We start from the raw sequence: 17,818 nt of genomic DNA, 5'->3' as shown, positions 1-17,818 counted from the left end.
GTTTTTAATTTACACTGAATGTGTTTATAAAAACAAATGGTTGAGCTGTTTAGTGTTGCTAATGCTAATCTCCTCTCGCCACCTGCTCCATGTGTGTGTTTTGGGCAGAATGCTCTTTTATCTGTAGTGTGTGTGTGTGTGTGTGTGTGTGGGGGGTTGCTTTGGGGTTTGCTTTGGGTTTTCAGGTCATTTAAACTTGAGATCCTGTGACTGCTGCTTATTTTTATTGTACTTCACTGTTATATGACTGCGTTTCTGATTCGCTGACATGCCGTCCTCATGTGTTCATGCGACTTCATATATGGGACAGGAGAAATGGGCTCGTGATTGTTATCATGTTTAAAAAAATGTGGTTCTGGCAGGAAGACATTCCATAAGAACCTGCAGCGTGGGTTTCACCACAGTCTGTCACCTGAACACCCCATTTATAATTCACCACCGACACTGCTGAGTGTTCATGTCTTCATTGTTTATTCGGCCCCACAAAAGCTCAATTTTTATATTTTTACCGAAATATTCAGGAGGAAGGGAACAAGAGGGCCAACACTTTACATAAGGAGAAGATTCCGATCTCATTCTTTTCTGATTTCAGATAAACTTTGTGTCTATTACGGGTTTTTTCAGTGGTGTAGAAGCACCTAAGCAAAATAATACAATATAAAACAGAGAAATGTTAACTTGTGAAGGACTACAGCTGCCATGAACACTTTTCCATCCATCAGTGAGCAGTTTATAACCTCAGCGAGATGAAGATGGTTTTCTTTATACTCTCATGATATTCTCATAGCATCAGGGTGTGTTTCCTCACCACAGTCACCACTCGCACACTTATTAGTGATAAACAGATAAGTTGCTTTAAAGTATTGTACATTGTTGAATCACTATACAATAAAATCAAACTGATTTAAGGTTGAATTTATATTGTCCAAAGGGTTAAAGCACATCATCTGCTTTGTTTGCTGATAATATTTGATCAAATAAACCATTTAATAAAATTTAGCAAAAAAGGTTCGGGGCTAAGCAGGGAATTTCCAACGTTACACCTTTTTTATCCAGGGTTACAAAAATCCAACATTTTGGATCATTTTAAAGAAAAATGATGGATCTTTTTAAGACACAATCAAAACAGACATCATATTAAAATGAATATTAAACCAGTATTAGAAAATGTTCTGATGACAGGAGTAATGAAGGTGTTTTTAGGTCGTTAGTAGGAAAAGTTCTTTTTGGATTGGATTTCTCCTGTGTCTGAAAACACATCCCATGTTAGAGACCAATTCAGGGAAATGTCTAAAGCACAATAAAGATCTACAAGCTCAGCCATGTGGATTAGAAGATTAAGAGGTTTTTTTTACACCATCACAGAAAAGACAGAGGGAAATGTTCTTCTGAGGGTCATGTGAGTGTCAGATACCAAACCTGTAATGAGGAAATGGGGAAACTGTTCTTGAATTTAAATGTGAATTGAGTTTTAATATTTAATTTGTTGGCTGGAACAATAAGAAACTTAAACCAGTATAAAAGGAATCACAGTGAAAAAGGTTAAAAGCAGAGCCACCCTCAGTAAAAGTCTGGACTGATATATTACACTGTTATCTAATGGAAAAACTACTACAACCATCTACCAGCTACAGACGTCTCCCCTGACACAGTCAGACAGTGTGTCTCAGGTCTGGTCAGATTCCCTGAGATTGGACCCCAGGTGTGAGGGGGGTGGGGGGCTAGTTTCAGGCTAGAGGTAAGATGCATTCCTTTAGTTCTGTGGACTGATTGCGTAGTTCCTTTATCTCTTTTGTGCACGTACTGAAGTTTTGCGACGCGACAGGCACACGCTTCACCTGTTTGCTGATTGCTGTCATTTCAGTGTTTTTAGTCATTTTTCTAGACAGTGTCCCAGTGAAGTTCAGCTGGATTTTTACTTTTGTCATTTGCAGGACAATCACCTTTTTTGTCCTGGATTGCTTTCACCTCATTGTCCGTCTGAAAGATGATGTTTCTCCCAAGATCTACATTTTTTAGTAGATTGGAGCAGTCCCTAAACAGAGCTACACAGAGCTACACAGAGCTATGCAGGGCTACACAGAGCTACACAGGGCTACACAGAGCTACACAGGGCTACACAGAGCTATGCAGGGCTACACAGAGCTACACAGGGCTACACAGAGCTACACAGGGCTACACAGAGCTATGCAGGGCTACACAGAGCTACACAGAGCTATGCAGGGCTACACAGAGCTACACAGAGCTATGCAGGGCTTCACAGAGCTACACAGAGCTATGCAGGGCTACACAGAGCCACACAGAGCTACACAGAGCTACACAGAGCTACACGGGGCTACACAGAGCTATGCAGGGCTAGACAGAGCTACACAGAGCCACACAGAGCTACACAGAGCTACACAGAGCTATGCAGGGCTACACAGAGCTACACAGAGCTACACAGAGCTATGCAGGGCTACACAGAGCTACACAGGGCTACACAGAGCTACACAGGGCTACACAGAGCTACACAGAGCTCTGCAGGGCTACACAGAGCTACACAGAGCTATGCAGGGCTACACAGAGCTACACAGAGCTACACAGAGCTATGCAGGGCTACACAGAGCTAAACAAAGCTATGCAGGGCTACACAGAGCTAAACAGAGCTATGCAGGGCTACACAGAGCTACACAGAGCTATGCAGGGCTACACAGAGCTATGCAGGGCTATGCAGGGCTACACAGAGCTACAGAGCTATGCAGGGCTACACAGAGCTACACAGAGCTATGCAGGGCTACACAGAGCTACACAGAGCTACACAGCTACACAGAGCTACACGGGGCTACACAGAGCTACACAGAGCTATGCAGGGCTAGACAGAGCTACACAGAGCCACACAGAGCTACACAGAGCTACACAGAGCTACACAGAGCTATGCAGAGCTACACAGAGCTACATAGAGCTATGCAGAGCTACACAGAGCTACATAGAGCTATGCAGAGCTACACAGAGCTATGCAGGACTACACAGAGCTACACAGAGCTACATAGAGCTATGCAGAGCTACACAGAGCTACCCAGAGCTACACAGAGCTCTTGAACTGTTTTTGTTGTTTACATTTACCCGCACACCCTCTAGCAGCCACTGCACTCTGTAACTGTTCATTGTGATGGTTGGTTTCATGGTGGCTTCTCAGTGGTCCTGTTTTGATGCTGAGTTTGGAGGAAAGTGCTTGGGCGGTGGGCTGAAGTGTTCAGGTTCTCAACACTGATCCAGCGGTGTTTACTGGGACCTCCAATCTTCTGGATATAATGCCGGATTCCAAAGTTCTGACGTTCTATTCTGTACCTTTATCTTCCTGTTCCTTTTTAGTAATGTTCTTTTTTTAGTTAGTAGCTGAAGGCTAAATATACGTCATCCTCCTGGAGATCTTGGAATCCTTACACAAGCAGCATTTCCTCAGTGTTTGGAACATTTGCTGAACAAAGCTTTCATTTTGAAAACTAATCATGAGAGAATCTTTTAGAGCGAGTGACTTTGCAATAAAATTGATTGAAGGAAAAAAAAGGGTTTTGATGTTTACATTTCAATGCCATTAGGCTCGTCTCATTTATACACCCGAGCAGGTGAAGTGCTTGCTCGGGGGCACAGAAGCAGCAGCTTGGGGTCTAAATTCATGACCAATCAGAAGTGCAGCATCACAGCCACTGGGTGATAACTTCACAGTGACAAATCTGATAAGGTTAGAAATATTTTAACTTTGTGTGTGTAATGGTGTGTGTGTGTGTGTGTGTGTGTGTGTGTGTGTGTAAGGGTGTGTGTGTGTAAGGCCTTTCATCCCATTCTAATATATAATTATCAGTAATCACTTGCCACACACCTGATTTCCTTTTTTCTGTACCACCATGTGACTTAATGGAAAAAACACTAAATGAATAGAATATGTGGTGGTTTTAATGGTTATAATGGGGAGTTGTTATGGTTTTAATGGAAAATATTTCTGGTTTGACCCCACTGCTGGTGGTGTGTTCTGTCTGTTATTATTAAGGACCAATAATAGAACATCTTTGGCAGCTTGTCGATTATATAATGGGATCCACTGGACTCCATTAGAGACCATTAGAACACAAGGATGGACTCATGCAGGCTCTGGCACTAGGTTCTTTGGAATGGTGATGTTGATTTAACGATTATCATAAACAAGGCATAATAAAACAAACACACCCACCCACCCACCCACACACACACACACACACACACACACAATCACACACAATCACACACAATCTTTAAGCTCATTCGCCTCCAGCTCATTTAATATTCTTCAAAAGAACCCGAAACAAAAAAAGGCAGAAATGAGCAGAATTTCGATTTCTCAAATTTTTGATTGTTTTTAAAGCCGTTCTAAACATTTCTCCTTTTCATATTTTTGGGAAATGAACAATAACAAAATGAACAATGGAATTCAGTAATGTGTGCAGTTTCAGTGCGACTAAAACGCAACACTTTACTAAAGAAATGAATGTATTTAAAAGACACACTGATCAGATTATTACTTTCTTGGTTCTTTTTCTCTCTGTGTGTAAATCACGAGTGTGGATTGTTCTTCCTGTAATTCCCGGGGAATCTTACACCAGTATTAAACCTGTAATTCCACCCTGGTTCTTATACACCTATGTATGTATAAATATAAACTCCTGGCTAGATGATGTGTATGACACGCCCTCAGCGTTTAAAAAGCCAGACCGGTTTGAGTATCAGCACATCCTACAGAACATCTCACTCACTCACACCATAGCAATCTGTCCATCTTCTCGTTTCACAGGTACGCTTTATTTCTCCTAAAATCACCATGTGTTGCTTTGACCTTCATTTAACTTTATATTATTTATATTTTATTAGATTATATTTGATTATTATAATATTATTATTATATTAGTTATTAGGAGAATGCACTATTATAGTTTTTTATAAAGGAATGTTTAAAGTGTCACTCTATGTGTTAGTGTGTTTTTAGAAGATATGGAAGCCAGACTTGTGGTGGCAGTGGTTGTGCTCCTCTGTACATTTGGAGGTTTTACTGAAGCCCAGACACAGATATCGTCACAGATCAGTGTAAGTAAAACAGACCGCTCACATCACTGGAGTTACAGTCTGGGGTCACGTCGTGTAACTCAGATTTTACACTGAGCTCAATTTAACTGTTTATATCTCAAAGAGAGAAACGTGTGTGTCTGCGTTGTGTATCTGTTAATAATCCAGCTGTTGGACTCCTGGTGCTGTTTTCTGTTCTATTTCTCATTTCTTTCGTTTCTTCTGCAGTTCTTTAAATGTATCTTTGCTCATGTGTACAATCGCTGTCTCACTCTGGATGGAACTGGAACTGGATGTTACTATAGTTTCAGGTGTTTCTAACACTCAGATGAACGTTCTGAACTCCAGCCAATCACAATCCACTATTCACACTGAGCAGGGGAACATTCACAGTGTGTCTTTGGAGTAAATGTTATAAAAACAGGTCATGAACAGAACAGAACAGGACAGAGAATTTAAGATGGTTTGTTTTCTCTCTTCTGATGTTCAGACCAACATCACTCGTACCGGCTGTGGCACCACCAAGCTGTGCATGTCGAGTGTGAATGGCTGCGATCCTTCAGGAAACTCCAGCTGCTTCTTCAGCTCAACACAGCTCAATAACACAATTCTGACCGTGGAACTCAGTGGAACGACTTTGGGATACGTGGCGTTGGGACTCACCCCCACCACCAGCCAAATCCTGCAATTTCTGGTAACGTTAATAAACCACAAACATCATTTATAAAACGTTCATTAACTTAAAATGTATATTAAATATCAGGTTTTACACTCAGAGCTGTAACTGCTCTACTTTATTATACAGAGACTGAGCTAGACTGTAGTACTGGGGGTATAGCACCCACTAGTGATGAAGTCTTTGCTTCCACACACACACACACACACACACACACAAAACACACACACACACACACACACACACACACACACACACACACACACACACACACACACACACACACACACACACACACACACACACACACACACACACACACACACACACACACATATTCTCAGTGTCAGCTGTGTTCCTGATCCTGGGTGGGGATTTCCGTAGCAGTGTGTTCCTTGTTATTTTGACTTCACGCAATGAACTTTCTTCAAAATGAATTTTACTTTTTCCATCCAAATCATCATGGATTTCATTAAAGGTTTCTACTCTTCTGAATTCTCTTTTCAGGGATTGAACAATGTTGTGCTCGCCTGCGGCAACAACAACAACAGTCTCTTCTACCAGACAACTTCACTTCAGAGCGGCACATTACAGACTTCTGTTAGCGTGGTAAGATGAAGAGTAACAGACACTGATGAATTCTACAACACAACCATAATGAAGCTCTGAACAATACCTAAAACCCACCATTACTGTGTTCCATCAGACACTGATGGAGACGATGTCTAACCAGAACTCTGTCCTTCTTCCTTTTGTGTTTAGCCCAATGGAACAATATTTACTGTCCAGGGATCTATTTTGACAAACACTGCAATCCAGTGCATCTTCAACTTTAACATCACTAATCTGTATCAGCTGTTTCCCAGTGGCAGTGCCGTGCAGCTGCCTTTCAACGTCAACATCCTTAACGGAACCACCAATGGTGAGTTTTTACACGTATTTCATTAAAGCTTCTCTCATGAAAAAACACCAAAACCTTTGAATTTTACAGTTTAATATAAACCTTGAGGAATACTGATAAAATATGAAGTATTTAGATTTGATTCAACTGTTCAATTCTCTCTGAAATGACTGCAGAGCTACAGGCAGGTCTGTAGGACGTCAGACACCCAGACTTACATTTATATAAGCAAGCAGTTGAAGGCCGTGCTCAAGGGCCCAAGAGTGGCAGCTTGGTGTTGTTGGGTTTTTAATTCACAATCTTCTGAGCAGAAGTCTAACATCTTAACCACTGAGCAGCCCTGTTTTTTACATCAGGTGTCAATACATGCTTAAAAATAGTTTTACTTTTATCTATTTTGACTTAATCGCTTATCTTATGTTCATAAACCTGACTTGACTTAAGATGAAAAAATGGATTCAGGCATGCAGCACCTAGGGCGCAACCAGCTGGGGGCGCCAGTGAGCAGCACCTGCCCCGCCGCTGCACAACTCAAATATTTACCTGTTTAATTTTAATATACAGTAAATGTTTAAATAGTTGAATTTAGGAAGTTTGCAATAATTGCATAATGTGTTTCAACTTTTTATGGAAGGTTGCAAAGATTTTAATTGTTTGAAGGTTATAAAGTGTTATAGTGGGAGGGTGGAGCCATTAGGGGTGACAATAGAAATCTCACCTAGGGTGCGAAAAATGCTAGAAACATCCCTGCAGCCAGTTCAGTAAAGATTCTCTTCTCCATTCCCACAGGAACACAACTGGGAACTCCAAATACAGTTTTTAACTCAAATGGCCCATTAGACCTGGCAAATCCCAAGAGCACTGTTCCAACTGCTCCCAGCACGGTACCAGAATTTATTATTTCCCAACAGAATCTCTGATATCTCCTGAACTGTTTAGCTACATTGTGCCTCACTGAGTTACTGATCAAACCTCAGCTAATATTGGATGGTTTTCTTTCCATTAATCTTCAGCTCAACATCACTCGTACCGGCTGTGGCACCACCAAGCTGTGCATGTCGAGTGTGAATGGCTGTGATCCTTCAGGAAACTCCAGCTGCTTCTTCAGCTCAACACAACTCAATAACACAATTCTGACCGTGGAACTCAGTGGAACGACTTTGGGATACGTGGCGTTGGGACTCACCCCCACCACCAGCCAAATCCAGCAATCTCTGGTAACGTTAATAAACCACAAACATCATTTATAAAACGTGATGAAGTCTTTGCTTCCACACACACACACATACATACATGAATGTACATGCAAATACACAAGCGCACACAAATGTACACCAGCAACACAAACACACACACACACACATATTCTCAGTGTCAGCTGTGTTCCTGATCCTGGGTGGGGATTTCCGTAGCAGTGTGTTCCTCGTTATTTTGACTTCACGCAACGAACTTTTTTCAAAATGAATTTTACTTTTTCCATCCAAATCATCATGGATTTCATTAAAGGTTTCTACTCTTCTGAATTCTCTTTTCAGGGATTGAACAATGTTGTGCTCGTCTGCCACAACTACTACAACTACGGTGTCTTCTACCAGGCAACTTCACTTCAGAGCGGCACATTTCAGACTTCTGTTAGCGTGGTAAGATGAAGAGTAACAGACACTGATGAATTCTACAACACAACCATAATGAAGCTCTGAACAATACCTAAAACCCACCATTACTGTGTTCCATCAGACACTGATGGAGACGATGTCTAACCAGAACTCTGTCCTTCTTCCTTTTGTGTTTAGCCCAACATATCAATATCAAATTTCCAGGGATCTTTTTTGACAAACACTGCAATCCAGTGCATCTTCAACTTTAACATCCCTAATCTGTATCAGCTGTTTCCCAGTGGCAGTGCCGTGCAGCTGCCTTTCAACGTCACCATCCTTAACGGAACCACCAATGGTGAGTTTTTACACGTATTTCATTAAAGCTTCTCTCATGAAAAAACACCAAAACCTTTGAATTTTACAGTTTAATATAAACCTTCAGATAGAAATAAAATTTTTGTTTGGTCTCAGAGGAGATTCTGAGATCCGACATTTTATTGGTGCCGAAACCCGGGACAATAGAAATCTCACCTAGGGTGTGAAAAATGCTAGAAACATCCCTGCAGCCAGTTCAGTAAAGATTCTCTGCTCCATTCCCACAGGAACACAACTGGGAACTCCAAATACAGTATTTAACTCAAATGGCCCATTAGACCTGGCAAATCCCAAGAGCACTGTTCCAACTCCTGCTCCATCAACTCCCAGCACGGTACCAGACTTTATTATTTCCCATCAGAATCTCTGATATCTCCTGAACTGTTTAGCTACATTGTGCCTCACTGAGTTACTGATCAAACCTCAGCTAATATTGGTTTGTTTTCTTTCCATTAATCTTCAGATCAACATCACTCGTACCGGCTGTGGCACCACCAAGCTGTGTTTGTCCAACTCATCTACTTGTGATCCTTCAGGAAACTCCAGCTGCTTTTTTACTTCATTTCAAGTAGTCAATCAAAATTTCTCCTTCGAACTGAGCGGCATGACGTCAGGATACGTCGCACTGGCACTCATTAAACCGGTAAAGAATATAAACAACACAGTGAGGAACAGAATACAGTATATTCTACAGTGTGTATTCAGTGTAGCTGTTTGTTTCTTGCTAGCCGTCTACACAAGCCTTCGTGTTTGTCTGCGGCAACAACGCCTCTGTTAACAGCAGCAACTTCTTCTTTGTGACGGCGACTAAAAGTGGAACAAGTCTGAACGTTACGACTGTGGTAAGACCCGGAGCTGTTAACCAGTTCGGATAGAAAATAAATAATAAAAGGTGGGAATGTGCACTAGTCTTTTTTTCTCTTTTTCTCAGAACACTGTGTATAGCGTCCAAGGCATAGTCGCAAACAGTCAGACTCTTATTCAATGTCTCTTCAACACCAGCACCACTTTTGCAGTCAGCACCAAATCTGACACCACCACATACCAAGCACTCATCATGAGTGGAACCACCAATGGTGAGTTTTTACACTTTTACTTATTGACATGAAATAAAAGATTTTTGTCAAATCCAGTTAAATAATCTTTGTTGTCCACCTCTGACTTTCACACACTGGCCACTACACCCCAAACCTGTCCTTCACCTCCTGACCACCACCCACTGACCAACACATACCTGACACTCACCTCCCCTGTCTATCACCACCCTCACCTTCACCTCCCCTGTCCATCACCACCCTCACCTTCACCTCCCCTGTCTATCACCACCCTCACCTTCACCTCCCCTGTCCATCACCACCCTCACCTTCACCTCCACTGTCCATCACCACCCTCACCTTCACCTCCCTGTCTATCACCACCTCACCTTCACCTACACTGTCCATCACCACCCTCACCTTCACCTCCCTGTCTATCACCACCCTCACCTTCACCTCCACTGTCCATCACCACCCTCACCTTCACCTCCTCTGTCTATCACCACCCTGACCTTCACCTCCCTGTCTATCACCACCCTGACCTTCACCTCCCTCCCGTCTATCACCACCCTGACCTTTACCTCCCTCCCTGTCCATCACCACCCTCACCTTCACCTCCTGTCTATCACCACCCTCACCTTCACCTCCCTGTCCATCACCACCTCACCTTCACCTCCACTGTCCATCACCACCCTCACCTTCACCTCCCTGTCTATCACCACCCTGACCTTCACCTCCCTGTCTATCACCACCCTGACCTTCACCTCCTCCCGTCTATCACCACCCTGACCTTTACCTCCCTCCCTGTCCATCACCACCCTCACCTTCACCTCCCTGTCTATCACCACCCTCACCTTCACCTCCTGTCCATCACCACCCTCACCTTCACCTCCACTGTCCATCACCACCCTCACCTTCACCTCCCTGTCTATCACCACCCTCACCTTCACCTCCCTGTCTATCACCACCCTCACCTTCACCTACACTGTCCATCACCACCCTCACCTTCACCTCCCTGTCTATCACCACCCTCACCTTCACCTCCACTGTCCATCACCACCCTCACCTTCACCTCCTCTGTCTATCACCACCCTGACCTTCACCTCCCTGTCTATCACCACCCTGACCTTCACCTCCCTCCCGTCTATCACCACCCTGACCTTCACCTCCTCCCTGTCTATCACCACCCTGACCTTCACCTCCCTGTCTATCACCACCCTCACCTTCACCTCCACTGTCCATCACCACCCTCACCTTCACCTCCCTCCCTGTCTATCACCACCCTGACCTTCACCTCCCCTGTCCATCACCACCATGACCTTCAGCTCCCCTATCTATCACCACCCTGACCTTCACCTTCCTGTCCACCACCACCTTGACCACCACCCCCTGTCCACCACCTTCTTGACCATCACCACCTTGACCACTACCCACAAAGTACAAGAATGTTTCCTTGTACACTTTTCCAATAAATGCTTTTGTATAGTGTGTGTGTGTGTGTGTGTGTGTGTGTGTGTGTGTGCATGTCACTTACTGCAGATAAACTTTAACAATCGAATTCACTACACAATTAAGTTTCACAAGGACTTCCTTCAAGGTCAATGATACATGTGCAGTTTACCAGCATGTCACTAAATCCCTCATTGGACATTTGCCTTTAAGATAACAGGAGGGATTCAGTCTATTTTTTAGTAAAGTTTATTGACTCCAAATCCACAGGAACTAACCTGGGAGATCCCACAGTTCGAGCAGACACTGTAGTAGCTATAGATCTGTCTAACGTGACGGCCCTGAACACAACTCCAAACAGCGCCAACGCAATCTCCAGCTTCTGCACTAAAGGTATGACATTTCTCTTGGAGGAGATTAGAAATAAGTTATAACAGATATTGAAGGTATTTTTTACTGAAAGTCTTTAACCCTCTGTCTCTCTCTCTCTCTCTCTCTCTCTCTCTCTCTCTCTCTCTCTCTCTCTCTCTCTCTCTCTCAGTGTTTGCTCTGCTGATCAGCGCTTTGACTCTCCGCTTGGTATAAAACCTCTCCTCCGAGCCAGAAAGCGTGTGGTATATGAGCTAGAAAGCTGACTGCACTGTGTGTCTAACCGTATATGAAGCTGTGTTTACTTTGCTGAACATTAGAACACCTGTGTGATGTGTAAATCTCCCTTTTTTTTCATTTGCACTCTCACTGACCTCCATCTTTTCCATACAGCCGATTTAATCAGCAACCAAACACCCAGAACTACTACATGACTACATTAGAGAACATGTGTATTATTCCATTCCCGATCATTTGTACTTTCCCTGTTTGTTTTTCACTGCTATTCATTGCTATGATTTAAATTAAAGGTAAGAAATATATAAAATGATTGATGTTGAATTCTATTTTTTTCTAAACCGAACCATGGGTTATCACCTTATTCCATAATCATCTCCCAGCACTGAGGAGTAAAAGCTCTTCTTGATGTTCACAGAACAAAACTGAATCTAAATGCATTTGTTCAATTATTCTGCTCCAAATCATGCTCAGAGATAAAGTAGTGTTAGAAGATGTGTATCTACTAAATACTGAAGCTGTTGGAGTTCATTCCCGGTGCCGTTTTTGATTCTATTTCTCAGTTTATCAAAAACTCCCCCATGGAGATCAGATGTTTATAAGCAGCGCACTTATTTAAAACGTTGATTCAGCTGTCAAACACAAACTACCAGCGAGCAAACTACCAGCGAGCAAACTACCAGCGTGCAAACTACCAGCGTGTTAAACACTCAAACCTCACGTCTACCTGAACTTCCAGCCAATCACAATCCAGGATTCAGTGTTGCTGTACTATACAAAGCTTTCCACCAGAGGGCATTAGTTGACTGAATTAGTTGACCAGAGGCCATTAGTTGACTTGTTTGACAGTGTGTGTGCGTGTGTGCGTGTGTGTGTGTGTGTGTGTGTGTGTGTGTGTGTGTGTGTGTGTGTGTGTATGTGTGTGTGTGTGTGTACATTCCTTTAGATGTTGATCAGCTGAGTGTGTTCACATGTGCTGTATAAATATAAAATCTTATGTCAGTAAAAGTGCCTTAAAAGAACCAATCTCTCTTTCACACACACACACACACACACACACACACACACACACACAGTCGATCGAACTGTTAATCCTGTAGGATAAAGTGGAATAAACACACGTGTGGAGGCACCTGGAGCACTTTCAGCAGTTTCATGTTTTTTTTCTTCTGTCCTGGATTGACTTCCACTCTTTCCACCTCTCCACCTCTCCTTTCCTCCCACCCTTCCCTTTCACCTGAACTGTTGTGTAAACACACTCAGGACCTGGTAATGTTTCTACAACAGCAGCACATTTCTCCATCATACCAGGCGTCAGTGAAATGACTGTAATGACCTGCGTTCTCTGGACCCCCGAATGCTGGTGGAGTTCCTGTGAGTGTGTGTTAATGAAGGAAAAACTTTCCCACCAGTGTGTCACAAGTTTCCAGTGTGATGTTATTAATAAGGACAGTTTAGTTCAGTATCACTTCCTGGACTTTTGCTTTGTGACACACCTGTGGTTTCAGATAGCACACCTGACCTGCAAACCCAGACATTCAGGATTATTTGAATGCTGCCATGTGAACATCCTTATTGTTTATTTGTTCTGAAGAAATGTTTGAAGGACGCGCCCTTAAAAAACACACGACACACCTGTCTCACGTTCAAACTCCAGCTTTTCCTCCTGTGAAGAGCAGTGCATCTACAAGGAGAAAAAATAGAAAGAAGGCCGGGGCTACATCCTGCACAAAGCAGGGGGCGGAGCTACATCCTCCACAACACAGGAGGGCGGAGCTACATCCTCCACAATGCCGGAGGGCGGAGCTACATCCTCAGTGGACAAAGAAGAGATTTGGAGCCCCACGAAGCAGGGAGGAAGACCAAATTCCTCAAAGAGGTAAAGCCACATCCTCAGCAGAGAATGGAGGCAGAGCAAGAGAGGAGATGGAGGAACATGCTCAGCAGCACAGGGGGACTAAAAGACACCCACGATGAAGCTGTAAACCAATCACATGATTTCTACACTCATCATGATGCAGTGAACATAAGGAGACACGTTGAGTACAAAGAGTGAGAATAAACATCAACGTTCCCGTATAAAAAAACGTTCACTTTATTTGACACCTTTATAATAAAGGTTTTAGGAAGAAATGCTGGAAAGTGAGAAAGATTTCAAAAATATATTTTACAAAATGCAAAATGAGTAAACAGAAGAAAAGTCGAAATCAAATCAGTGTTTGGTGGTGACACTCACACACTTTCTACACTTACACAAAGTCAGGGCTTCTGTAGGATCAGTGTCAGGTGTGTAATGAACCAATTCTACCAAGCAGATGCTGATGATCATCAAGTTCATATGTAGGTTGAAACCCAGTCATGAAATGGACCAGAAACAGCAGTGTAGGAGCTTCAAACTAGGTGAGGAGGAGCTCTGCTGTTAATGTGAGGGAATGGAAGACAGTTTTATGTCACAGGTCGTACACCATAGCAAGACTGATCACATCAACAAGACATAAGGTAGTTCTATTGCATCAGCAAGCTCTCTCCCAGGAAAAGATCTCAAAGCAGACTGGGCTTTTAAGATATGCTCTTTAAGCTATTTTGTAAAAGTGCAAAAAAAAACAAAACAAAGGATGTTGAGGAGTGTAGATGCAGTAGAACACCAAGTAAACTGCAGATGAAACACACATCATGCTTACTTCCATTCCACATCAGAAGATGTCCAGCACTGCCATCAGCAAAGAACTGGTGGAAACCAGTGGGACCCAGTACACTCATCTACTATCTGGAGAAATCTGACCTGAAGTGATCTTCACAGAAGAATTGCAGCCAAAAAGCTGATGAGGAAACAAAGCCAATTAACTCTGAATGAAAACAGAAACTGCTGGCAGAAAAATGGCAGCAGGGGCTCTGGACTGATGAGTCAAGATCAATATCCTGCTGTAGCAGGAGGCAGGATGTTTGCTGAAGGTCTGGAGAGTGGTACAATAATGAGTGAAGCATAGTGGAGTTTTCCTGCAGGTTTGGAGCTGAAACCCAAGAACATACCCCCGGACATATCCAAGAACATACCCCAGAACATATCCATGAACATACCCCAGGCCTTCCCCCAGGACATACCCCAGGACATACCCAAGAACATACCCCAGGACATACCCAAGAACATACCCCAGGATATACTCCAGGACATACCCAAGAACATACCCCAGGATATACTCCAGGACATACCCAAGAACATACCCCAGGATATACCCAAGAACATACCCCAGGACATACCCCAGGACATACCCAAGAACATACCCCAGGACATACCCAAGAACATACCCCAGGACATACCCAAGAACATACCCCAGGACATACCCAAGAACATACCCCAGGACATACCCCAGGACATACCCAAGAACATACCCCAGGACATACCCAAGAACATACTCCAGGACATACCCAAGAACATACCCCAGGACATACCCAAGAACATACCCCAGGACATACCCAAGAACATACCCCAGGACATACCCAAAAACATACCCCAGAACATACCCCAGGACATACCCCAGGACATAGTCCAGGACATACCCAAAAACATACCCCAGGACATACCCAAGAACATACCCCAGGACATACTCCAGGACATACCCCAGGACATACTCCAGAACATACCCCAGGACATACTCCAGGACATACCCAAGAACATACTCCAGGACATACCCAAGAACATACCCCAGGACATACTCCAGGACATACCCAAGAACATACCCCAGGACATACTCCAGGACATACCCAAGAACATACCCCAGGACATACCCAAGGACATATTTCAGGATATACTCCAGGACATACCCCAGGACATACCCCAGGACGTACTTATTTATTCCGTGATTAGCGGAATAAATAATGTCACTGGTAATAATAATAAAATATCTGGTCTTGTTGCATTTTATCAACTCACACCCATGTAATCTGTAAAGCATGTGTTCCACCCAGGAACAGTTAGTCATGGAGATGAACAGACACGGCATGGGCACGGTTTCCTGTCGTGTTATTGTTAATTCAGTTGTTCATTGAAAATTAAATCCACACAAAATGTACAATTGTCATTAATGACATAATTAGAATACCTCAAGATTTAGTTTCAGTTTTATCATCAACACTTCACCAGGAACATTTATTTTATATTTTATTTATTTATTGGTGTTTCCACACGGACGCTTTTAATGGCCGGATGTGTGCATCATGGCGGATTTTGAGACTTGGCGCATCGGTAAAACAAACGTTTAGTGATAAAATTATGTATTATATAAATTAAATATTATTTATTTTTTATATCAGAATAAAGAAAGGACGTCGTGAATGAAGGTAATAAAATTAGTGCCATTTAAATCAATTTGCATTAAATGCATTCATTTCGATAGCCTTAATAAATACATATATATATATATATATATATACATATACACATACATACATTTATACACACACAGTATATATTTCAAGATTATTGTAATTTAATGGAGATTGTTGGTGTTTGTTAGAGTTGATTACAGTTTATTAATGGTGTTTATTGGAGATATCTAGACGTAATTTCTGTTAAGTAAAAAAAATATTTGGTCTTTATTTGGAGATTATTGGTGTTTTTGAAAAGTTTATTGGTGTTTATTGAATGTTAATGGTGTTTATCCTGAAATGTTCTTATGGAGATTTACAGATTGTATTTTTTTAATATAACTGTTCAGTGTGTGATTGTTTTTGCTGCTGCTGTATATTTAACTATATGTATATATGTATATATATGTAACTCAGTGATCGTGTTTGTGTTTAGATTAAATGAAGCTTAATAAAGTAAACACACTTTATAAAGTATTATTCTGAATGAGTTTGACTCGACAGCACACAAAGTGAACACGGATCCAGTGGTGGTGTATCAGCTGATGGTCAGGAAATATGGGGGTAAGAAGTTAATGGAAATACTTCACAATAACATGTACATCTGTTTGTCAGTATGGTGGACATTACAGTGTCTCTGTTTTTATTGTTCTGCACTGTGAACCTGGTTTTGTCTCGGTTTTGAGGAGTACGAGTGTAAAATCATTCTATTTCTATCAAAATATCACCGTGAACATAATTTGCTGTAATTCTACTAATCATTTTGTACAAGATGAAATACTCCCTTAAACTGAACGAGAGAAGGAACGACGGAGAGATATGGATGGTCATGTTTATTTGGGGAAAAACGAAAACGCTAACAAGCCCAATTGCGCACATTACCCAGAGGAACAATGAAAGTAAACCCGCCCAAGGTGTGGTGAGAAACGTATGTTAGCTGAGTTCACGCCCTGACCTCACCGAGTGAACCACAGAAAGCCATCAAACAACGCTATCATGTGTAGACGAATGAGCTAATTAGTAATTAATGCTAGGGGTTAGATATTCACACAGCAGGCATCACCTGTAACACTGCCAACGTGTCACCCAGATTACACTCAAATCATCTGTGTCACTATGACACAATCACCCTGATGTTCTCCAGTGTTCCACCTCAACCCTTTCTGCTTATAAACCATTTACAGTCATCAGGTGGTTTATTCAACAGGGCAGCAACCGGGTCTATTTACCTACAGATAAACAAGTACATCACACACACACACACACACACACACACACTCAACATGCTTCATACGTGTTATGAATGTTCTTTGTGTTATCTCAGAATGAAATCATAAATGAAAGAATTTGCAGTTGTGATGGAAGAAAAAAGCTGCATTTTTAAGGTGTGTACAGTCAAACCGGTTATTTTATTGTTCTGTCTGAAAATATATTGTATTCAAGCATATCTTAATGTGTGTGTGTGTGTGTGTGTGTGTGTGTGTGTGTGTGTGTGTGTGTGTGTGTGTGTGTGTGTGTCTGTGTGTGTGTGTGTCTGTGTGTCTGTGTTTGTTCCAAATATTCAAATCCTGCCATCCTGCAATCATATATCATCCTGCTCTGTGAACAACACTTAGACCTCCTGCCCTGCTGAGGATTTCACCATCCTGAATCATGAACATGACAACAACAACAACAACAACAACAACAACAACAACAACAATAATAATAATAATAATAATAAAAGAAGGCATTGCTACAA

At 42.3% G+C, this 17,818-nt stretch overlaps 2 protein-coding genes across 3 annotated transcripts; one reads left to right on the top strand and one right to left on the bottom strand.

The window, feature by feature from the left end:
* The first annotated feature begins 4,422 nt into the window (after positions 1-4,422).
* Positions 4,423-12,025, top strand: LOC124388093. 2 transcript variants are annotated; one of them, XM_046852750.1, is made up of 15 exons: positions 4,423-4,804; positions 4,997-5,094; positions 5,564-5,767; positions 6,257-6,358; positions 6,512-6,671; positions 7,440-7,534; positions 7,664-7,867; positions 8,186-8,290; positions 8,444-8,603; positions 8,851-8,957; positions 9,087-9,266; positions 9,352-9,465; positions 9,555-9,699; positions 11,377-11,499; positions 11,648-12,025. In XM_046852750.1, the coding sequence occupies exons 1-15, from the start codon at positions 4,438-4,440 to the stop codon at positions 11,689-11,691; spliced, it is 2,208 nt and encodes a 735-aa protein (XP_046708706.1). In that variant the 5' UTR covers positions 4,423-4,437; the 3' UTR covers positions 11,692-12,025. The 2 variants fall into 2 exon arrangements, with proteins under 2 accessions (XP_046708706.1, XP_046708707.1); XM_046852751.1 differs by having other exon boundaries at positions 4,698-4,804; positions 4,986-5,094.
* Positions 12,026-13,412: 1,387 nt separating this feature from the next.
* LOC124388099 (prisilkin-39-like) lies at positions 13,413-15,970 on the bottom strand. Its single transcript, XM_046852764.1, has 2 exons — positions 14,394-15,970; positions 13,413-14,128 (listed from the first exon to the last, which is right to left on the bottom strand). Exon 1 carries the CDS (start codon positions 15,711-15,713, stop codon positions 14,553-14,555), a length of 1,161 nt encoding a protein of 386 aa, XP_046708720.1. The 5' UTR covers positions 15,714-15,970; the 3' UTR covers positions 13,413-14,128; positions 14,394-14,552.
* Positions 15,971-17,818: the final 1,848 nt, after the last annotated feature.

The sequence above is a fragment of the Silurus meridionalis genome, chromosome 6 (assembly GCF_014805685.1).
Source record: "Silurus meridionalis isolate SWU-2019-XX chromosome 6, ASM1480568v1, whole genome shotgun sequence".
Taxonomy (NCBI): domain Eukaryota; kingdom Metazoa; phylum Chordata; class Actinopteri; order Siluriformes; family Siluridae; genus Silurus; species Silurus meridionalis.
Note: the sequence above shows the minus strand (reverse complement) of the source record. Positions and strands in the feature narration are given on the sequence as shown.

What these genes read in the sequence shown, in the direction of transcription:
- LOC124388093 (XM_046852750.1), top strand. Translation starts at nt 4,438, where the DNA reads ATGGAATTCAGTAATGTGTGCAGTTTCAGTGCGACTAAAACGCAACAC. An exon ending in GCCAAATCCAGCAATCTCTG is followed by an intron (nt 7,868 to 8,185) that starts GTAACGTTAATA and finishes TTCTCTTTTCAG; the next exon opens with GGATTGAACAATGTTGTGCT. An exon ending in CATGAGTGGAACCACCAATG is followed by an intron (nt 9,700 to 11,376) that starts GTGAGTTTTTAC and finishes CCAAATCCACAG; the next exon opens with GAACTAACCTGGGAGATCCC.
- LOC124388099 (XM_046852764.1), bottom strand. Translation starts at nt 15,713, where the DNA reads ATGCCGTGTCTGTTCATCTCCATGACTAACTGTTCCTGGGTGGAACAC.